The sequence below is a fragment of the Hyla sarda genome, chromosome 4 (genome assembly GCF_029499605.1).
Source record: "Hyla sarda isolate aHylSar1 chromosome 4, aHylSar1.hap1, whole genome shotgun sequence".
NCBI classification, from domain to species: Eukaryota; Metazoa; Chordata; class Amphibia; order Anura; family Hylidae; genus Hyla; species Hyla sarda.
In genome coordinates, this window is record NC_079192.1 from 203980545 (window position 1) to 204004422 (window position 23878).

The window sequence follows — 23878 nt, forward strand, 5'->3', positions numbered from 1 at the left end:
AGAATGGCTGAGCAGGAACTGCCCCTAGAAAGAATAAAAAGGAGTGGACCCAAACCGGGGGGGGGGGGGGGGGGGGGGAGAATACTCACCTTGTCCTGGGAAACTTACCTAGATAGGGTGACCTGGACCCAAAGGTGCAACCCCGGGTACTGACAAGGGGTTGACAGTGCATAACTCGATGCCTGTGCCCCTTCTGCGCAAATGGCGGAACAGTGAGTGCTATGCTCCTGAGCTCCAACCTAAAGAGAGAAATAAAAGGGAGAGAAAAAAAATCTATATACACGTCCCTAAACTAAAAAATAAGAAAATAAAAGACCAGGTCTGGAGAGCTCCAGATGTGTGTCTGCCTCCTACGGACACTAAGCTAAAATTTACAGCTCAGAGCCTGTAGGCGGGGTATATCCTGCAGGGAGGGGCAGACTTCTTTTATTGCCTAGTGTCAGCCTCCTAGTGGCAGCAGCATATACCCATGGTCTCTGTGTCCTCCAATGGAGCCGAACGAGAAATGTTATTTCTTAACAGGGTGTACTCCTAGCTTGTCAGGATACCCTGATGTACAAATAAATCAAATCCATTTTATACTGTAATGGCTTAAAGGAGAACTCCGGAATAGGAAAATTATCGTCCACACTGCCGGCAGTAAAAAAAAAAAAAAAACGCATACCTTCCTTCGCTCCCCCGGTGCCTCCGGTAATCGGCTCCGGCCTCCGGCGCGATCATCTTTCTGGTTGCCGGTGGTCGGCGAGTCATACTGCACTCACTGGGCGCAGCGAAGACCCGACTCGGCCGGCGATAGGCTGAGCAGCAATGTGAGAAAGCTTCAAAGACACACAATTTTTCACTACACTGGCACCTGCTGCCGGGGCCGAAAACGTCACACTGCCGCTCAGCCTATCGCCGGCAGAGTCAGAACTTCGCTGCCGACTGTGATTTGCAGAGTGCAGTGTGACTCACCGACCATCGGCAACCAGGAAGAGGATCGCGGCCGGTTACCGGAGGAGCAAAGGTAGGTATGAACATGTTTCTTTTTTTTTTTTTACTGCTGGCAGTATGGACGATAATTTTCCTATTACGGAGTTCTCCTTTACGTCCACTTGTCTTTAAAGGGGGTGTGTCCATTTGCACAATACCTATATATGACGTTGTCTTCAGGTAACAGCTACTTTCTAGGCTATAGACACCTTTTAGAGCTCCTCTTTAATGGAATATTTTGGGATTAAAGAGAAAAACAAAAAAAAGCAAGTGGTCTTCAGCCACTTCTGCCTTCTTTGAGTGACTGTCTAAGTTCAGGTATGCTCAAAATCAAAGCGGAATTATTGTCGGCTGATACTTATGGAAACCACTCTTAAACCTTCTTTCACCTAAAGTTTACTTTCCTAATCTGCCCATAGTTATAGACCTTACGTGTCTAGGTGTTCACTGTGTGCAAAAGTGCTGCATAACCTTCATCTAACATTAAAATTAACAATATTTTGATCTTATTACCTTTGTCTAGGAACAATGAAAAGTGCTCTAACCAATTTCCTTCTATTTGCTTTTGTATTCATGTTCATGCAAAAATCCATTGCAGCCTAAACAAAAAATAAAATCACACAACAACATGTTAAAATTGGAAAACCACAACAGTAGTACACATATTTATAACATATAATAAGAATATATCTATATATATCTTTATCTCAAGAAGTACCTTGTCTATAAGATCACGATTAACACAGTTTGGCAACTGCTGAATGAAGGCATCAACTATAAGCTTCAAATGAGACCCAGTGCTAGCTTCTTCATCTTCTTGTTCTGTATAAAAAATAAAAAAAAGATACAAAAACTTTATTTGCAACAATGTCTTATCCCCATCCCATTTTTTTTTTTTTTTTTGCTTTTGTCTTTAACTCCCATCCTATGAGAGCCATAACATTTTAAATTTTCTCATTGTTTTAACCATGTGAATACTTTTTTTTTTGTTGAGGCATAGGTGGAAAGTTGTTTATAGAATGGTAAAAAAACAATTTGTAGGGCTTCCATTTTTCTATAGTATTCAACACTTTTTTTTAGTTTCTTCCCTCTTAAAAACTTGCAGCAGTTTCATATACATTTCTTTATAGTGAGAGATCATGAACAGCATAAAATAAGACATATGCAGTTCATGTGTATAAAGAATCTGACTAACCAAGAAGGGACAAATCAAGGTTATCGATCTAATGATCTAATGTTCAACCAAACCACTTGGAAAATGAGGAAAAGAAAAGAAAATCTTTGCAATTGAAGAGCAGGGGTATATAAATGGCTCACACAATATATGGGTAAAACACTTCAGGTCAAAAGAAGAGCCAATGGCCCTGATGTACTAGACCAACCGACTTTTTTTCTCAGTTAATGCGCCTGAATTTTTGTCGCACCATCCGTGTGACTAATTCTGTGCCCAAATGTTACACCGCACAACCTACACTTTTGAAAACACTTGGAGTGTTTTTTTATTACATAATGGGCGTGGTCCCGACAAAAAGCAGAAATTACTCGGAGTAGTTCCAAAATCACTCCTGAAAAAGTGTGAGTTTGTCTCACAGAATAACCGACAGCCAAGAGGATGTGTAAAAACTACCAAAAGCGCGTAATTTTTGCAAAGGCACAGCTTAACGTGGTGGGGAGTGCTTAATTTATTTTTTATTGTTTTACAGTTCTACACAAGGACTTTTAGAATATGCCTTTAATTATATATATTATTGTGGGGGTTTAAACTCATAATAGATGGTCTAAGTCAATGAAATTTTTTTTATTCCTATTTTGTTGTTTAATTCCAGTTAAATCTTGTATTTTGCTTGTTTGGTTTGGCACATGCTATTGATGATTTTTATTCTATACCCATGTTTTTTAGTTTTTTTCTTTTAACCCGGAGTATGTGCGACATTTTCACTTGCGACAAAAAAAAAAAAAAAAAAAAAACATGTGACAGAAAATGAACAGACACATGTGACATTAGTAAATCAGCTCCCAGAAAAAAGAGTGAAATCTAAAACACTCCAGAAAGAACACTCTGATTTTAGTAAATCAGGGCCAATATGTAGCTGCTGTATTGCTGAAGAGTATATTTGTTGTGCTTATTTTTAAAGCATTTGCTGATTCCTATGTAGTTCTGCGTTTCCTTTTTTTTCTATCATATAGAGCTTTGATACATCTTAGCAAACACAATGTAAACTTCTTGATGTAACCTCTTATTATATGTTTTACTTTATTAGTTACATTTTCTGCATTTGAAGCACATTTTCTTTTTCCAATTACAGGGGTTAAACTTCACTTAATTGGTTCCACTTGAGAAAGGTGCATTCTATGGAAGTGATGCATAAAAGTTTAAATTATTCCCATAATGCATTATTATCATAATTTTAAATTGGTTAAATCCCTTGTATATTTGTATTTTAGTTTTTATGAAAAAGTATTTTTCAATAATAATCATTTGTCTACGGAGAGTGTGCATATTTTGTAATTTGTTGCTATTCTTGGTTACGACATGCTCTGTCTGCAAAACAGTACAGTGGTACCGTACTGCCCCCTTAGTCACCGGGTAAGGGCAAAACAATTGTATTACTATACACTGTGTATACAATATAGGACCATAGAGAAGGCCCTGTGCCTCCCCTATAGGGCTTATTCAGAAGCTCTGTTGGGGAGATCAAAACCTGTGAAGAGAAAAAGTTGAGAAGTAGCCCATAGCAACCAGATTGCTCCTTTAATTTTTGAAAAGGCCTCTGAAAAGTAAAACAAACAGATTGGTTGACATAGGCAACGTCACCACTCTCTACACAGATTTTGATAATGGTCCCAATTTCTTCCTTTGTAAGGACTTTCTATTTCTTATGACTAGGGAGGGCCCCCCCTTTAGACATTAGCCGGGCCCCCTGTAGACATTAGCAGTGCCCCCCTTTAGACATTAGCAGGGCCCCCTTTAGACAGCTTGCAGGGACCCCCCTTTAGAGAGCTAGTAGGGACCCCCCTTTAGACAGCTAGCAGGGAGCCCCCTTTAGAAAGCTAGCAGGGACCCCCCTTTAGAAAGCTAGCAGGGACCCCCCTTTAGAAAGCTAGCAGGGACCCCCCTTTAGAAAGCTAGCAGGGACCCCCCTTTAGAAAGCTAGCAGGGACCCCTTTAGACATTAGTAGGGCCCCCCTGTAGACCGCAGCCCTCACCCTTGTGGACAGCACACTTGCAGCTGTTCTCTGTCGGCTGCTGCCGCTCCGCTGCTCCGTCCTCCCGTCGCCATCATGGCGATCTATGGAGGAGCATGTGACATACACGTCACTCTGCTTCCTCCGTAGCGTTACGCTGGGCGCAGGGGAGGAGGAGTGACGTGTGTGTCACATGCTCCTCCATCGATCGCCATGATGCAGACGGGAGAACCGGTGTTAGTGAAGATCGGGACACAGAACACTTCAAGACACAGTTTTCTTCACTACATCGGGCAGCGGAGCGGCAGCAGGTATCGGACATGGTATCGGGGACATTGAACGAGTCCCTGATACCATGGAAATGGCCAGGATCGCCCCAGATACCGATACTAGTATCGGTATCGGGACATCCCTACACCCCACAAAAAAAAAAAAAAACACAAGAATAACACAACAAAAACAACAACGGCCCTGATTTACTAAGAGTGGAGTGTAGGTTTCTTTGTGGGTTTTAATTCCCTACAATTTTTTTTCACGGTATTTACTAAGGTTTCCCTACATTTTGCTATTTTATTTATTTATTTATTTTTTACACATGCTCTAACTGATCTGTTGGGTTTTCCCCAGCTTAACCCCTTAAGGACCAGGCCATTTTACACCTTAGGACCGGAGCGTTTTTTGAACATCTGACCACTGTCACTTTAAACATTAATAACTCTGGAATGCTTTTACCTATCATTCTGATTCCGAGATTGTTTTTTCGTAACATATTCTACTTTATGTTATTGGCAAAATTTTGTCGATACTTGCATCGTTTCTTAGTGAAAAATTCCAAAATTTGCTGAAAAAAATTGAAAATTTTGCATTTTTCTAACTTTGAAGCTCTCTGCTTGTAAGGAAAATGGATATTCCAAATAAAAAAAAAAATATTCACAAATACAATATGTCTACTTTATGTTTGCATCATAAAATTGACGTGTTTTTACTTTTGGAAGACATCAGAGGGCTTCAAAGTTCAGCAGCAATTTTCCAATTTTTCACAAAATTTTCAAACTCACTATTTTTCAGGGACCAGTTCAGGTTTGAAGTGGATTTGAAGGGTCTTCATATTATAAATACCCCACAAATGACCCCATTATAAAAACTGCACCCCCCAAAGTATTCAAAATGACATTCAGTCAGCGTTTTAACCCTTTAGGTGTTTCACAGGAATAGCAGCAAAGTGAAGGAGAAAATTTACCATCTTCATTTTTTACACTCGCATGTTCTTGTAGACCCAATTTTTGAATTTTTACAAGGGGTAAAAGGAGAAAATGTATACTTATATTTGTAGCCCACTTTCTCTCGAGTAAGGACATACCTCATATGTCCATGAAAAGTGTTCGGCGGGCGCAGTAGAGGGCTCAGAAGCGAAGGAGCGACAAGGCGATTTTGGAGAGTACGTTTTTCTGAAATGGGGCATGTTGCATTTAGGAAGCCCCTATGGTACCAGAACCGCAAAAAAATCCCCACATGGCATACCATTTTGGAAACTAGACCCCTTGGGGAACGTAACAAGGGGTAAAGTGAACCTTAATACCCCACAGGTGTTTCACGACTTTTGCATATGTAAAAAAAAAATATATATATATATATATTTTCACTAAAATGTGTGTTTCCCCCCAAATTTCACATTTTTGCAAGGGTTAATAGCAGAAAATACCCCCCAAAATTTGTAACACCATCTCTTCTGAGTATGAAGGTACGCCATAAGTGGACCTGAAGTGCACTACGGGCGAACTACAATGCTCAGAAGAGAAGGAGTCATATTTGGCTTTTGGAGAGCAAATTTTGCTCGGGGGCATGTTGCATTTAGGAAGCCCCTATGGTGCCAGGACAGCAAAATAACCCCAACATGGCATACCATTTTGGAAACTAGACCCCTTGAGGAACGTAACCCCCCACTGGTGTCTGTCAGAACTTTGGAACAGTGGGCTGTACAAAATTTTTAATTTGCACAGCCCACTGTTCCAAAGATCTGTCAGACACCAGTGGGGTGTAAATTCTCACTGCACCCCTCATTACATTCCGTGAGGGGTGTAGTTTCCGAAATGGGGTCACATGTGGAGGTTTTTTTGGCGTTTGTCAAAACCGCTGTAACAATCAGCCACCCCTGTGCAAATCACCTCAAATGTACATGGTGCACTCTCCCTTCTGGGCCTTGATGTGCGCCCCCAGAGCACTTTGCGCCCACTTATGGGGTATCTCCGTAGTCGGGAGAAATTGCATTACAAATTTTGGGGGGCGTTTTTCCCTTTTACCTCTTGTCAAAATGAACAGTATAGGGCAACACCAGCGTGTTAGTGTAAAAAAAATTTTTTTTTTTACACTAACATGCTGTTGTAGACCCCAACTTCACCTTTTCATAAGGGGTTAAAGGAGAAAAAGCCCCCCAAAATCTGTAACACAATTTCTCCTGAGTACGGCGATACCCCATATGTGGCCCTAAACTGTTGCCTTGAAATACGACAGGGCTCCACAGTAAGAGCGCCATGCGCATTTGAGGCCTGAATTAGGGATTTGCATAGGGGTGGACATAGGGGTATTCTACGCCAGTGATTCCCAAACAGAGTGCCTCCAGCTGTTGCAAAACTCCCAGCATGCTTGGACAGTCAACGGCTGTCCGGCAATACTGGAAGTTGTTGTTTTGCAACAGCTGGAGGCTCCATTTTGGAAACAGTGGCGTACCGGACGTTTTTCATTTTTATTGGGGAGGGGAGGGGGGCTGTGTAGGGGTATGTGTATATGTAGTGTTTTTTAATTTTAATTTTATTTTATGTTAGTGTAGTGTAGTGTTTTTAGGGTACAGTCACACGGGCGGGGGATTACAGCGAGTTTCCCGCTGCGAGTTTGAGCTGCTGCGCAAAATTTGCTGCATCGCAAACTTGGAGCCTGATACTCACTGTAAGCCCCCTGCCCATGTGAATGTACCCTGTACATTCACAGTTGGGGGGGGAACCTCCAGCTGTTACAAAACTACAACTCCCAGCATGCACAGTTTATCAGTGCATGCTGGTAGTTATAGTTTTGCAACAGCTGGAGGCACACGGTTGGGAAACACTGAGTTAGGAAACAGACAATGTTTCCCAACCAGTGTGCCTCCAGTTGTTGCAAAACCACAACTCCCAGCATTCTCAGGCATGCTGGGAGTAGTAGTTCGGCAACATCTTTAGAGCCAGATGTTGCCGAAATACAACTCCCAGCATGCTGGGAGTTGTAGTTTTGCAACATCTGGTAACTACAGTTTGCAGACCACTAATACAGGCGTTCCCAATCTGTGCCCTTCCAGATGTTGCAAAACTACAACTTCCAGTATGCCAAAACTGCCCAGGCATGCTGGGAGTTGTAGTTCTGCAACATCTGAAGGGCCAGATGTTACAGAACTACAACTCCCAGCATGCCTGGACAGTAAGGGCATGCTGAGGATGTGTAGTTTTGCAACATCTGGAAGGGCACAGTGGTCTCCAAACTGTGGACCTCCAGATGTTGCAAAATTGCAACTCCCAGCATGCCCAGACGCCAAGGGCTGTCTGGGCATGCTGGGAGTTGTAGTTTACAGGGTCCCATTTCAGCAATGCATGTCGCTTTACGGCGACGTGCATTGCTGTAAAGGGCCCGACCGCGGCTGAAGGTCTACTCACCTGTCGCCGCCGCCATCTTCCTCGCCGGGATCCGGGTCTTCAGGGACGAGGTAAGTACCGGGGCTGGTCCCCAGCACTCCCCCGTCCCCCGCCGTGTCCTCCGGTCTTCCTCCTGTCCTCTCCGGACTTCAAGGGGCCGGGCAGGGCGGGAGGAAGTAACCGCCCCCCCCTTGCGATTGGTCGGTTAGTTAACTGACGGATCGCAGGGGATCGGAGGAGGTGGCAGGCTTGCCACCTCGCTCCTATACGTTAGCATGGTCCTGGCTGTCTGTGACAGCCGGGATCATGCGAAATTACAGGGCGGTCGGGTCCCAGAGACCCGATCAGCCCGGTATCGCCGCAGATCGCAAGGGCGATTTCCCTTGCGATTTGCGGCGATTGCCGACATGGGGCCCCCCTCGGCGTTTGCCCTGGATGCCTGCTGAAGGATTTCAGCAGGCATCCAGTTCCGATCTCTGCCCGGCGAGTGGAAGAGATCGGAAATGCAACAGGACGTTCTCTAACGTCCTTGGGCATTAAAGCCCAGGTAGTGGGGACGTTAGAGAACGTCCTATGTCCTTAACAGGTTAAAGGGGTATTCCAGGAAAAAACTTTTTTTTTTTTTATATCAACTGGCTCTAGAAAGTTAAACAGATTTGTAAATGACTTCTATTAAAAAATCTTAATCCTTTCAATAATTATCAGCTGCTGAAGTTGAGTTGTTGTTTTCTATCTGGCAACAGTGCTCTCTGCTGACATCTCTGCTTGTCTTGGGAACTGCACAGAGTAGAACAGGTTTGCTATGGGGATTTGCTTCAAAACTGGGAGGTTCCCGAGACAGGTGTCATCAGAGAGAACTTAGACAGAAAAGAACAACTCAACTTCAGAAACTCATAAGTACTGAAATAATGAAGATTTTTTAAAAGATGTAATTTACAAATCTGTTTAACTTTCTAGAGCCAGTTGATATATATAAAAAAGTTTTTTCCTGGATAACCCCTTTAAATCCACCACATTTTCTGTGGAAACCTTAGTAAATATGTTGTTTTTTTAGTGAAAATGTTGGGAACACGCCCCTTTTCTGCGACCATGCCCCCTTTTCCCAACGTACATGGAGAGTTAGTCGGGTTTTTCTCATTTCTGGCGCAGACAGAATTTCTGGCGCAATGCGCCATAATCTGGTGCACAACCCGATAGTGGCAATAGTAAATGAGGGCCAATGTGTTTGCCAAATTTTGTATGAATTAGTCCACTAATGGTGTAGGAGATTTATGTTGGGAAGCTGTTTATTACACTCACCACAGCCAGGTAATATTTTTGTTACCTTGCTCATCAAGCAGTTTTTTTGTAAGGTCTTCTGCTTCCTCAACTCCTTCTAGCTCCAAGGCATCATCATTTATATCCAAATTTTCCAATTCCAATTCAAGCTCTTCTGTTGTTGGAACATCTCGCTCTTTACAGTCTGTGGAATATTAACAGATTAAGTTAACAGAATAAAAAAGTCTGAATGTGTGTTTCCACCTTAGACCATTATTTATGGAATTACTCACAGGTCACGTCATAAATGCATTATAGCCCCAGTGTCCTTATTACCCAAAACAAAGCCACTGTCAGAGGCTGCTTTTCCCCACTGAATAAAAACGGTCTCTTTAAATCATCAGAAGAGGGGTCCTAAATCCTCATCTAATATCTCCTCATATTATGTGGTTAAGAAATGCTTAAAAAGGGGAAACACCTTAAACTACGGGCAGAAACAGAAATTGAAAGTATTGAACAAAAGCATAAAAAACTGATAAAACGTTTTCTTATGTATCTGGTTTGACAGGAAGCTCATAACCATAACAATAATAATAAAGCATCAACATATTTCCCTATGCTGATTCTCATCACTCAAGGTGGTCCCTGTCCCCATTGGGACTCCCCATCTAAGTTCCATTCACCTATGTATGTTTTGAAGTGTAGGAGAAAACTAGAGTACCCGAAGGAAGCCCACAGGTAAAACAAACTTCCTGCATGGGTTGTCTTCAGGATTATGCATGCAGGTCATACATATATGAACTTGTACTGTGCCTAATTAGCATAACACAGAGCCCCATCTATTATCTGCTGTCGCCAAGTAGTACTGCCATCATACTGATTTACCTTTCAAGTCATCCTTGCCACTGTCCTTGGCTTGAGTACTTTTTTCATTGTCCTTAAATAAAATCGCAGGAACAAAAGCTTTCAAGTCAATCATGTTTTCATAGAAGTTTCGGGCATCTTCATCTTCCCAAATGCCTCCTTCCAAATCATAATCACCAGGCTTCCCAGGTGTGAATATATCAATGCCAGGGCCATGTTCTGAAAAAAGTTCATATAGAATTAGAAAGTTTTAAAAGGGTTACCTGTCATTTTAAAACAACTTTAGACATGATGCCCAGACTTGTTAAAAGTTGTGTTGGCACTGGGTGTCACTCCTCAGACTACGATCAGGAGTAATCAGCCAAAGAATTGCGCAGCAGCAGGCACCTCTCTCCTCAGCTCCTCAAATATAACCTTTTCTTTGCATAAGTCTATGCAGCTAAAAGGTTGGATTAGGCTGCTGGGGAGTAGAGTACGATGCAGCACACTTCCTCAGCTTATGACTCCTGACAGAGTTGGATATGTTTAAAGACATATTATTGCCCTAAAAGCATACACCAAAAAAACAATTTCAAATTCAAGAAGGTGTATTCTGCTACGCTACATATTTATATTAAGTGCATTACAAACTACATATTTGTAAGATGTTCTTAGTTTACTCCCCGAATGTTGCTTTGGGGAATAATTTTATTTATTTATTTTTTTGCTGTACCCAAACATTTTAAGTGTGTACAGTATAGGCTATCAAATGTCAACCAGTCTCACTCATTTTTTTAAATTATATTTTGCATTATAGGAAATATACGGTAACTTTTCAAGAGATTCCAAGGACAGCCTGGGGAATTATGGGGGAGACTTAATCAAAACCTGTGAAAGCGAAGGCTGGTTGCAGATTCTTTCATCGGTATTAAAAAAATAAAAATAACTGCACCACACTTCCTCTACGCAGGTTTTGATATACAGTCATGGCAGTAAATGTTGGCACCCCTGAAATTTTTAAAGAAAATTAAGTATTTCTCACAGAAAAGGATTGCAGTAACACGTTTCCTATACACATGTTTATTCCCTTTGTGTATATTGGAACTAAACCAAAAAAGGGAGGGGAAAAAAAGCAAATTGGACAAAATGTCCCACCAAACTCCAAAAATGGGCTGGACAAAATGATTGGCACCCTTTCAAAATTGTGGAAAAATAAGATTGTTTCAAGCATGTGATGCCCCTTTAAACTCACCTGGGGCAGGTAACTGGTGTGGGCAATATAAAAATCACACCTGAAAGCAGATAAAAAGGAGAGACGTTCACTTAGTCTTTGCACTGCGTGTCTGCGTTTGCCACACTAAGCATGGACAACAGAAAGAGGAGAAGAGAACTGTATGAGGACTTAAGAACCAAAATTGTGGAAAAACAACAATCTCAAGGTTACAAATCCATCTCCAGAGATCTAGATTTGCCTTTGTCCACAGTGCGCAACATTAAAGGGGTACTCCGGTGAAAAACTTTTTATTTTTTTTATTTTTTTATCAACTGGTGCCAGAAAGTTAAACACAGATTTGTAAATGACATATTAAAAAAATCTTAATCCTTCCTGTACTTATTAGCTGCTGAATACTACAGTGGAAATTCTTTTCCGTTTGAAACAGAGCTGTCTGCTGACATCATGAGCACAGTGCTCTCTGCTGATATCTCTGTCCATTTTAGGAACTGCCAGAGTAAAAGGAAATCCCCATAGCAAACATATGCTGTTCTGGACAGTTCCAAAAATGGACAGAGATGTCAGCAGAGAGCACTGTGCTCATGATGTCAGCAGACAGCTGCTGACATCAGTCGATTCCTAGTTTTGGGGTTGTTTTGCTGCCTCTGGCACTGGCTGCCTTGAATGTGTGCAAGGCATCATGAAATCTGAGGATTACCAACGGATTTTGGGTTGGACTGTACAGCCCAGTCTCAGAAAGCTGAGTTTGCGTCCGAGATCTTGGGTCTTCCAGCAGGACAATGACCCCAAACATACATCAAAAAGCACCCAGAAATGGATGGCAACAAAGCGCTGGAAAGTTCTGAAGTGGCCAGCAATGAGTCCAGATATAAATCCCATTGAACACCTGTGGAGAGATCTTAAAATTGCTGTGGGGAAAAGGCGCCTTCCAGTAAGAGAGACCTGAAGCAGTTTGCAAAGGAAGAGTTCCGGCTAAGAGGTGTAAGAAGCTTATTGATGGTTATAGGAAGCAACTGAATTCAGTAATTTTTTTCCAAAGGGTGTGCAACCAAATATTAAGTTATGGGTGCCAATAATTTTGTCCAACCTATTTTTGGAGTTTGGTGTGACATTATGTCCAATTAGCTTTTTTTCCTCCCTTTTTGGTTTAGTTCCAATACACACAAAGGGAATAAACAGGTGTATAGCAAAACGTGTTACTGCAATACTTTTCTGTGAGAAATACTTAATTTTCTTGAAAAATTTCAGGGGTGCCAACATTTACGGCCATGACTGTATCTCCCCTATATTCTCATCAAATCTGTTCTTTTACTCACTTAAAACTATATTAAAATTATCCCCTTAAGGGCACAGCCCATTTTGCAGCCCATTTTGGCCTTAAAGGGGTATTCCAGGCCAAACATTTTTTTTATATATCAACTGGTTCCTGGAAAGTTAAACAGATTTGTAAATTACTTCTATTAAAAAAAATCTTAATCCTTCCAATAGTTATTAGCTTCTGAAGTTGAGTTGTTGTTTTCTGTCTAACTGCTCTCTGATTACTCACGTCCTGGGAGCTGTGCAGTTCCTATGGGGATATTCTCCCATCATGCACAGCTCCCGGGATGTGACATCATCATTGAGCAGTTAGACAGAAAACTTCGGAAGCTAATAACTATTGGAAGGATTAAGATTTTTTAATAGAAGTAATTTACAAATATGTTTAACTTTCCGGAGCCAGTTGATATGTATTAAAAAAATACACTTTTTTATTTAAAAAAATTTGGAATAAAATGTTATAAAAAAAGCATCTATTTTGGACTTTTTTTTTTAACGTTCACGCCGTTCACTGTACGCTATCATATATAACATTTTTATTTTAAAAGTTCAAATATTTACACACGCGGCGATACCAAATATTTATTTTTACACTTTTTGGGAGTGACATAGGGAAAATGGGACAATTTACTTTTTTTATTGGGGGTTTTTCAAATTTTTTTTTTTTTTTACACGTTAATAGTCCCTATAGGGGACTATTTATAGCAATCATTAGATTACTAATACTGTTCAGTGCTATGCATAGGACATAGCACTGATCAGTATTATCGGTCATCTTCTGCTCTGCTCTATCGCAGACCAGAGCAGAAGACCCAAGGAAGGCAGCGGAGGCAGGTGAGGGGACCACCGTCAGCCATTCTGGATGATCGGATCGACGCAGCAGCGCTGCGGGCAATCCGATCATCCATTTTAGTGACCACGATGCTGCAGATGCCGTGATCTGTATTGATCACGGCAACTGAAGGGTTAATGGCTATCAGCAGCCGGGACCTGCCGTGCATGACCCGAGCATTGCTCCGATGCTGGTGCGTTAAGTACCAGCTCAACAGGATGTACATTTACGTCCGGCGTCGTTAAGGGGTTAAGTAATGCTGATGATGTTCCTTGAGCGAGAGAGAGAATCTATTGTAAAAATAATAATAATAATATTTATATATGTATGCCTAAATACCTTCTGGCAAAGGTTTGTCTTGAGGAAGTTCCGGCATATTTTCATCTAAAAGATCAGCAAGAGATTGTGAGTTGGCCAATAATTTCTGATAAGATGTTGCAAATTCCTCATATTGCTTGTGTCGGTCTTCACTCAGTTCTCCCTTTGTGTGAAGGATGCGTCTGCCAAAAGACAAGCAAATTTGCATTATTAATAAACTTAACTTGTAAGAGATTGAGAATGAAAACTAGATACTCAAGGCATATAAGACAGCCTAAAGGTGCATTACCACAATTTAAATGTATCCTCTATTCATAGGATAGTAAAAAACACTGATCTGTAGGGGTCTGACAACTGGCACAATCATCATCAGTGATCACCAGAACAGAGGAAAAATTTCTATGAAGCAGCGCTCAGCAAAGTTCAGAGGTTGTAGAGAATGTACGGAATGCTGGATGTACATGCGTAGTTCGCTCTTTCTCCTCGGTCATAGCAGTCAAACCCCCACCACTCACCCAGGTATCCCCTATCCTATCGACAGGGAATAACTTTAAATGATTGAAATATCCCTTTAAAGAATATCTGGTTGTGCCACATATTTATCTTAAGCTGTTACAGGACAGAAAACTCAATAGCTCAGCACAATGTCACACCTATCAACCAGACCAAGATTTAGTCTAAATTGTGTTTCTCTCCCCTTCGAGAATAATTGTACACGACAAAAGGATTTTCTGGAATTTGACATTGTTAGCTACATTTTTGGATTAACCATCAACGTGTGACCAATGGGGTCCCACCCCAGGTCACTAACATTAGCAGAACGAAAGGGGAAGGAGAATCTTTAAGCCATTTAAAACCAAAAATCTAAGAAAAGTTTCACCTTATCATGGTCCCTGACAGCTATGTCCAAAAGTTACTTTAAATAAACAGTCTATACAGAAGTACAATGAATCATCATGGCTTCACATATGTTCTTGCCTCACCTGTTCTGGCGTTCTATATTCTGCAGCTCTCGGTGGTCCCTCTTCAGATGTTTTGTTAGAGATGTGAAGTATTCCTTCAGCAAGTTCTGAAAAGGCTGCTGTTTCTCTGGGCTAATAATCTCACTAGGTGGGAAGTTTAGATTATATTTCTCAGATGCACATTTCACTTTTCTAGGGACCAAACCAGCAATATCATCACCACAGTGACGACAAAAGCTGATAACTACTGAAACGTGAGTGTGGGACTCCCGATCAGCATTTATGATGTTCTTCAGCTGTTCATAGATCAATGAGAGACCTTCTTTGTCAGTGAAAATGCCAATTATGGTAAGTTCGGCAATGAAGCGCAAATCTGTTCTCAGCTTAGTAATGTTTGGGGTTTTATCTTCTTTGCGGGCTTCAAAGTGCTTCTTCCAAACCTGAAGCAGAGACTGGGCAAAATCAGCATATCGCTGGTGAAAGAGAGAACACAAGTGTACAGCACAGTTAACATCTGAGATTTTTAGTTTGGCTTCTACAATTGAAGCTGCGGCTTCTGCAATATATTTGCTTAGGTTAAGGCCATTAAAATCATGGGACAAAGAATCTCTTTGCTGCTCAGTTATGGTTCTAAGTTTCTTCACAAAGGCAGTGTTTTTCTTTAGACTTGAATCCAGCCTGCTGAAAAAGTGTTCTTCAGGACGATGCTCAGAAGCATTTTGATTTTTGCTGCGAAGCTCTTTTCTGGCCTGATGTCTCTCCCAGGCTTCCTGATGTAACTGATGTGCTTCTTCTTTCTCCCTGAATAAAAAAATAAAATAAAAAAAATGGTGGTTTCTATGCCAAATCTAGTACAGAGGATAAAACCTTCTAAACATGAACTACAAGATATTACACATCTGAAAACATAAAAAAAAAGGCACTGGGGGAGTTTATTAAAGGGAAACTGACAGCAGGTTCAGCTGCATTAAACTGGTGCGGGTGAACCATATTACAACACTCAGATCTAAACTGATCAAAACTTTTGACGTGCCTCTAGGACGTGTCAAAAGTTATTTATTTATTTTTATTTTTTTAAAGCTTTTAAGCGACAGATACACTTTAAGGGTGCATTCCCACGTGGCGTATTTTGCTGCGTATTTTCCTACCCATTGACTTCAACAAAGAAAAGAAAATACGCAGCAGCAAATACGCCGTGTGGGAATGTACCCTAAGTATGGTGCAAGTAGTAAATTTTTTGTGCAAAATGTGGCTTTAGCAAAGAATTCCAACTTTTGCACATCAAAAGCTACAATACAACAATAAAATTCCCCCAATGTACGCACTTTATTAGGGCAGCAGCTTCTTCTTGATGACTAAGCTCTTCTTCCCGCTTTTTTCTTTCCTCTTCTTGAGCTTGTTTTTCCTCCTCAGCAGTTTTCCCCAAATCATCCTCCTTTCTACTATCCTTGTCCTCCTTCTTGCGTTTTTCTTCTTCTGTTTTTTTCTTCTTCTCTTCTGTAACCCTTGATGGGTCTCTCTTGCTTCCCACCTTTACTTCATCTTTAGCTCGCTCTCTGCCACCTGTTGCCCGTTTCTCAGAAGAGTCTTTGGAAATACCTGCAGAATCCCTTTCTTCCATGTTTGATGGAGGTTTACGTTCTGCTGGCATTATTTGCCTAAAATAAACCTATAAAACCAAAAAAAAAAAAAAAAAAAGACAGAACAAATTAGAAATAAAATAGATCTGCCTTACACTAATAGTAAAATAAAGAGTCTAGCAAAATTCACGGCTTCAAGCTGATATAATGTAAATGGGAATGTTATTACAGTGGTCCCTCAACATACGATGGTAACTGGTTCCAGGCGGACCATCATATGTTGAAACTATCGTATGTTGAGGGTTTGTTGTACATGGATGCTCATTGATACTCGCATGATACTCGCTCCTCTGCTGCCGCATAACTAAGTAGCCACTGCCCTGTGCTGTCGCTGTTATCACGTCGCTGCTCGCGCCGCCACTACTGGACAACGGGGTGGTGTGAGGACAGCGCGGAGAGCGACGCACACGGCAGTGGCAACGTTATGATACGGCAGCAGAGGAGCGGCAAACTCATGGCTGGAGCGGTGGGCACATGTGAGTATGATTGAGCGGGGCACATTAAAGGAAACTTTTCTTATTTTATCCGTTCCGCGGTGCTCACTTTTCTTATTGTATCCGTTCCGGGCTGCAAAAAAGAAAATAAGCTCTCTTACCTGCATAAGCTCCCCCGGTGCTCCGGTACAGGCGTCCGGTCCCCGGGCTGTATTCTTCTTACTTCCTGTTAGCCCGGCACGTCACACGGAGCTTCAGCCTATCACTGGCCGAGGCGGGACATCGCTGCGGCCAGTGATAGGCTGAAGCTCCGTGTGACGTGCCGGGCTAACAGGAAGTAAGAAGAATACAGCCCCGGGACCGAAAACCTGTACTGAAGCACCGGGGGAGCCTAGGCAGGTAAGAGAAAATTTTTTTCTTTTATTTTTCAGCCCTGAACGGATAAAATAAGAAAAGTGAGCACCGGACATCTCCTTTAAACGGCTATCCAGTGGCAGCTGAAGCAGGCAGTACTGCCATTTTTGTGATGGCCCCGACACACAGGAGCATCGTATGTTGATGCTGCATTCAACACGGCCTCTGAGAGGCCATCATATGCTGAAACGATCATATGTCGGGGGACCACTGTATATAAAAAGCTGCATGTATATTAGCAACATACAGAAAGTTGGTCATATATCTGTACCTTAAAGGAAAAGTATCATGGAAAAAAAAAAAAAGTATCCCCTATCCAACGGCTGGGGCATCCCACGATCTCCTGTATGGAGCCCCAGCTCTTCTCCACATCAGCACATCACGACCCCCGCCCGAAGTGGGGCCGCCACGCCTTTTCCATATAGCTCTATGGGACAGCCGAAGGGCTCCCCAATAAAGCTATATGAATGGGGCAGCATCTGCTAGGGGAGGGGGTGGGGGGGTCATGATGCGCCACTGTGGAGGAGAGCCAGGGCTCCATACAGGAGATCGAAGGGTTTTTTTCACGATACTTCTTCTTTAAGGCTATTCACACAATGGAATTTCCGAGCAGAATTCCACACTGAGCTTCCACAGCAGCAGACTCCCATTGATATTAATGGGATTCTGCAGCATAGTTCACATGACAGATGTTTCTGGTACAGAAATTCAAATTTCGGTGTCCACAGAAACAAAAGAGTGTGAACATAGTCTGTGGGGAATGAGTTGCCTAGATTTGTTTTCCTGATTAGAGGCAGATACTGAAACCTGTATTTTTTTTGTCTTTTTCCTGACTGGAATTTTTTTTTAATAATTTTTTTTTTTGTACATTATTACGGGGCTGCCATGAGGAATTTTAAAAAGGTAATTCTATAGGGGGTGGGGAATGCTGATCTACTGGTGTCACCTTTAAACTGTGCTTTTAAGAAGTAAGGCATTATAGGGAAATGATCTGAACAGACAGGAAGTCTAATCATAGTTTTAGTCCTAGTGGCCAGAATGGAAATTGCAAGATTTCAGGATTAGTAAAAAATATAGATTGCAATATGGAAAATTCTAAAAAAAAAACAAAAAACACATACCCTGATTTAAACAATATGTCATTTTCTGATGACATATTCCCTTTAAGATCTGTTGGGACACAGGAACTGGGCATGATGGGTTGATACATGCTCAATCTGTTGTTACCTGTGAAAGCATCTAGCAACAGCAGCTTATCTGTATGCTCAGACGGGCTGGTAGAGCATGTCAGCGCAAGGAAATATTTACATGCTTATTTTATTTATTCTATCTATGAAGAGTAATTTAATCAAGGAATCTAAGGACTAATTTATAGAGCGCAGATTTGCAACTGTTTTTTGTTTTCTTTAAGCCAAACCCAGGATTGGAATCCAATTACAAAAAGCTTATCTAATCATGTGATTATTTCTTATTCTCTTTGTTACCATCCATTCCCAACAGTGGCTTTAAAAATGGATTCAGAAGGGGGGTTTCATGCATAGCTGCATAGTGCAGCTCTGCATAGTGAATTGAAAAGAATGTGTAATATAAAGGAAGGGCTTCTACTTTCTACTGGATCCACTTCTGCCACAAATTGAATCTGCAGTGTGGTCACCTAAATGAGAACCATACTTTATGCATCAGCCGGTACGTGTTGTTGCATTGTCAACTGCATTTTCCGGGAAATGTCCAGAAGGTCATCTTTCTGTTCTATTTGTGTAACGAAAGAAACCTGCCGATAAAGCCAAGCGCAGTAGGGAGACACTGGGAGACCACCTCCAAACACAGCTGATGCAATGGCCCAGTATTTAAAGGAACCTGTGACTAGTTTTATGCTGCCAAATCCTTGTGCAGGCAGTGCAATGCTGGGATACTATGAATTACTATGATACACTCAGGCATTTCAGAAAAAATGTAGTTTTAAAAAGGAAATTGGACCTGGGTAACTAGTCATTAGGGTGGGTCGCAGTGGCTGCTCCCAGTCCAGCAGACCTAAGTCATGCATTTCTCCCTATCTGTGTATAAAAAGAGGGACAAGTCACTCAGTACCGGCAAGGGGAAGAGCAACGGCTGGGACCTGCCCCCACTACAACCCATCCAGGTCCTGGCAGCATTTTTAAAGGGGTACTCCGCCACTAGACATCTTATCCCCTATCCAAAGGATAGGGGATAAGATGTCAGATCACCATGGTCCCGCTGCTGGGAAGCCCCAGGATCCCCGCTGCGGCACTGCGCTATCATTACAGCACAGAGCGAGTTCGCTCTGCACGTAATGATGGGCAATACAGGGGCCGGAGCACAGTTACATCACGGCCCGCCCCTTTCAATACAAGTCTATGGGAGGGGGCGTGGCGGTCATCACGCCCCCTGCCGTATACTTGCATTAAGGGAACAGGCCGTGATGTCACGAGGGGCGGAGCCATGACATCACACTGCTCCGCCCCCTGTATCGCCCGTCATTACGCACAGAGCGAACTTGCTCCCCAGCAGTGGGACCGCGGCGATCTGACATCTTATCCCCTATCCTTTGGACAGGAGATAAGATGTCTAGGGGCGGAGTACCCCTTTAAACTATGATTTCTCTGAAAAACCGAGGCACATCAGAGTAATCTATAGTGTCCAAGCATCGCGCTGTCTGCTTGAGCAGCAAAAAAAAGAAAAAACTGGTCACAGGTCTAATTTTAACTATTTTCTCTAAAATACTGCAGCAATTACTGCGAGAACAATAGAGCCGAGAAGTTCAGGTACAGCCAGATGGAAAAGGTTTGATCAGCAGACAGAGACGTAGTCGACAATCCGGGTCATGCACAGGAGAAGCAGACAAGAACTGAAGAATCAGGCTTGAGGCAGAATCAGGAAACAGGGTATGGTCAAACTCAGGAACACTGGTCAGGCTGGGTTCACATCACGTTTTACCAATACGGGACCGCATACGACTGGTGGGATCTAAAACCTTGCACTCCCGTATCCCTGCCGTATGCAATTCATTTCAATGAGCCGACCGGAGTGAAACCCTGACTCCGGTTGGCTCATTTTTGCCCTGTATGCAGTTTTCCAACCGCACCTAAAACCGCAGTCAACCACGATTTGAGGAAAACCGCGTAAGGGGCAAAAATGAGCCGACCGGAATCTGCATTTCACTCACTAGCATTACAGATATTATTTATGAAGAGATCAGCTAAAGGGCAAATAATTGAAAGCATTCTGCAAAAAAATAAATAAAAAAATACTTTATATTGATGACCACATACTAAACAGAGTTATACAGTGTATTGACCTAAGACACCAGCAGCATCTCCTAGCACATAAGGAATCTATAGTGTATGTTCACACATTTTTTCAAGCAGATCCTGACATAGATTGTGTTGAGATCTACACAAAATTTGTTTAAAAAAAATAATTATATATCACATTCCTTTTAATGTCAATAGAAAATCTATGACCACGTGAGGAGAAATTTATCAAAACCTGTGTAGAGAAGAGTGGTGCAATTGCACATACCTGTGTTTCCCCAAAAATAAGACACTGTCTTAGATTTATTTATCCTCAAGAAGACACACTATGGCTTATTTTCCAGGGATGTCTTTTTTGCAACAGCTGGAGGCACACTGGTTGGGAAACACTGTTATATGCCCATTTTCTCCCTTCATATGCCCATTCCCCTCATTTTTATTCCTCCTCATATGCCTATTCCCCCCCTTATTTTATGTTGACTGTTTGAAATTAACAGAATTTCTCCTCAATTTCATGACCCATACCCACCTGGGCTGCTGTACGGTACTCTCCTTCCCATGCAGATGCACCATACAGTACTGGGAGGAAGTGGCTTTAAGTTCCTCCCAGTGCTAGGCAACCGCAGGGACTTGGGAGCCGCTGCAAAGAAGTCACATCCCCAAGCTGATCAGCTGGGACAAAGAACCCACCACACAGCCTCTGGACATCCCTACGGTACCTGTCAAGATGGCGCAGATGAAGAGGGCTGGCAGTCCTCATTTTTGGGGGTATGGCTTATATCGAGCAAGAGCTCCTGGTATGGCTTATTTTATAGGTAGGTCTTCTGTTCGGGGAAACACAGTAAAACATTTTGCCCACTCTTTCCCACAGGATCAATTCCCTTTTCTAACCAGAAAGCAAAACTGCCACTATATAAGCCCTGGAGATCTGGAGCTAAACCAGTGTGTTGATGCTACTTTTACATTGCGTTATAAAATGTTCTCAGGGTTTCTTTCTGTCACTTCCATTATTGTATTTCTATTGCGTACACAGCACTGACATTCTGCAGTGATGTACAGATTTTTGGCAAGTACATTGCTCGTTGAACAGGGTTGTGCAGGATAATTTTATATATATTTATGTATGTATGACTCAGGCTATGACCTATATGATTAATGGGACCAAATAGCGCAGCAGTCCGTGTTATTTTGTCCCAGCAAAAAGTATTTTAGAAAGAGTCACCAAATGCAACTATGGAAAAAAAAATAAAAAAAAATAAACTGTGACCCAAAGCCGAATGTGACCCCAGTTCCTGAACTCAGAGCTGATCGCTGGTAGGGGTTAGGATTAGGGAGTCGGCTGTAAAGCACAAAAGTTTGTCCCTGAGTGGAGGGTCACATTTTGCTACAGGGACACAGTTTTCTTCAGTACACCGCCTGCAGCTCTCCACCACAGTATGTCAGCATGCCATTCTCAAAGGGATGCTGATGGATACCTGACGGAAAGTGAACACCCAGTGTGAACCTGGCATAAACTCTGTACAGCCCAGGCCTTATGGAGGAGATATATCAAAACCTGTCCAGAGGAAAAGTGGTTGCTATGGGAAACTCAGCAGCTTTTCCTCTGGACAGGATTTAATAAATCTCCCCCTCTATGATTAATCACATTTTACATATAAGTGGGTACTGGACATGTGTTTAATACGTTCCTATACTAGATAAAACGGAGTAGACTATAAAAGTACATATATAAATACATGTCATAAATCCTTAACACTTAAATGCAATCCTGAACAACAAGTGAGACTAGATAAGACATATGCAGTCATTTTAGATGGCTCCATAGCTAACAATAGGCATTGAGCACTGAGAGAGGGGTGATACCTATAAGGGAGTCCGGTAGTGTACAGCAGGTGCCCAATGCCCGCCCCCACTTTCATTAGGACTGTCCTATTACCCACAGATCTGTGCCCCCGCCTTGGCACTACTCCTGATCTGGGCACACGCCACCTATGTACCCCAATCATGTCATGTAGCCCCATACCTGTCACACCCCCGGGCACGTAGCAGGAGCCCATGTGCGGCCCAGGAAGTGACAAGAAGGAAAGTGCCCGTAAAGCACGTCTGCTCCCGGACTCGTCTGAAAGATAGCCCGGAATACTGAGGGAGGGACGGGCAGAAAACCGAGGCGACCACTAACGGCGACACGGGGACGGGCAGGAGCGGTCACCAAGACGTTTACCTTTGAATTTGTAAACACTCCGATCCAAGCACGACTCCAGCGCTAGGACCCCGCCATTGAGCTGCCCGCGGGAACGCCGGTGAACAGCCTGTACACCTGCGCGGTAAACTGGAGAAAATAACCGACTAGGACAGCTCTGCCAGCCATACAGAGTGTTAGAACACTCTAGGCATCTCAAGTAAAAAGCATAGACATTTATACGACGAATGGTTGTGGGTAGGCAGTAAGACGGCCAGATACGAGAAAGACCCCTGTTCCTGGCACTGTAAGGAGGCGGAAGAGAAGGATGTGTACTCCAGTTGTTGTCATGGCCGTGTCAGTAGGACTGCTCGAATCTCTCAGAAGCAGCTTGTGTGTTATGGAACAAGAATCGCATGTGAATCTAAGCTGTCCTTTAATGTCCAAAAGAAAACACACCATATGGGCCATGTGCACTTTTTCAGCATCTGAACACACCTGGTGCTCACCTTTATGATGTTGCTGCTGCGCTTTCTTCCATTCCCAGTCCCTTCTCCATGTATGTAAAATAACCACTGGATTCCCCTGGGTATGACATATGTGGGGGGAGATTTATCAAAACCTGTGTCGAGGAAAAAGTTGACCAGTTGCCCATGGCAACCAATCAGATCGCTTCTTTCATTTTTAAAAGGGCCTCTGAAAAATGAAAGAAGCGATCTGATTGGTTGCTATAGGCAACTGGTCAACATTTCCTCTACACAGGTTTTGATAAATCTTCCCCATAGGTGGTAGAAAAGATGCTGACCGACACAGCACTCACCACCAGAGGCGTTTATTGTGGGATGGTTGATACAGCTGGATCCTCTGCAGTGCTCAACCACTCAATAAAGCCAAAAGTCCACCATATATAAATATATATATATATATATATATATATATATCACACAAGAAAAACGTCCGGCACTCAGGAAGATGCAGGTAAAACTTGTCAATGGCTTTATTCACACGCTTAAGGCAGGACACAATCTGTTGTGTAAGATTGTGTCCTGCCTTAAGCGTGTGAATAAAGCCATTGACAAGTTTTACCTGCATCTTCCTGAGTGCCGGACGTTTTTCTTGTGTGACTTCTACTAAGCCGGGAGCGGTTCCGGTGTCCGTAGCACGAGACAGTGCAGCAAACGCGAGAGTGGTGAGCAGCCTTACTTCATCTATATATATATATATATATATATATTACCCACTAGGTTATGCAGATGCTTTACATGTATCTCTTATGCATCTAGCTTCTGTATTTGGCTCACAAATCCCTACATTCTGCTGCTCACTCATTCTGACATCCACTGCTCAGGAAGCGGTATG

The 23878-nt window shown here is 42.5% G+C and overlaps 1 protein-coding gene across 7 annotated transcripts in view; it reads right to left on the reverse strand.

Annotated features, from left to right (window-relative positions):
* UPF2 (UPF2 regulator of nonsense mediated mRNA decay) overlaps nucleotides 1-23878 on the reverse strand; it is a 96144-nt gene that overhangs the window by 64081 nt on the left and 8185 nt on the right. For 3 of the 7 annotated variants that reach the window (XM_056573316.1, XM_056573314.1, XM_056573315.1), the window contains exons 2-8: nucleotides 15906-16249; nucleotides 14602-15381; nucleotides 13640-13800; nucleotides 9960-10157; nucleotides 9142-9279; nucleotides 1691-1794; nucleotides 1486-1571 (exon numbers count right to left, since the gene is read on the reverse strand). In XM_056573316.1, coding sequence (XP_056429291.1) covers nucleotides 1486-1571; nucleotides 1691-1794; nucleotides 9142-9279; nucleotides 9960-10157; nucleotides 13640-13800; nucleotides 14602-15381; nucleotides 15906-16249 — 1811 coding nt within the window. The other 4 variants (XM_056573319.1, XM_056573317.1, XM_056573318.1 and 1 more) reach the window with 4 other exon arrangements.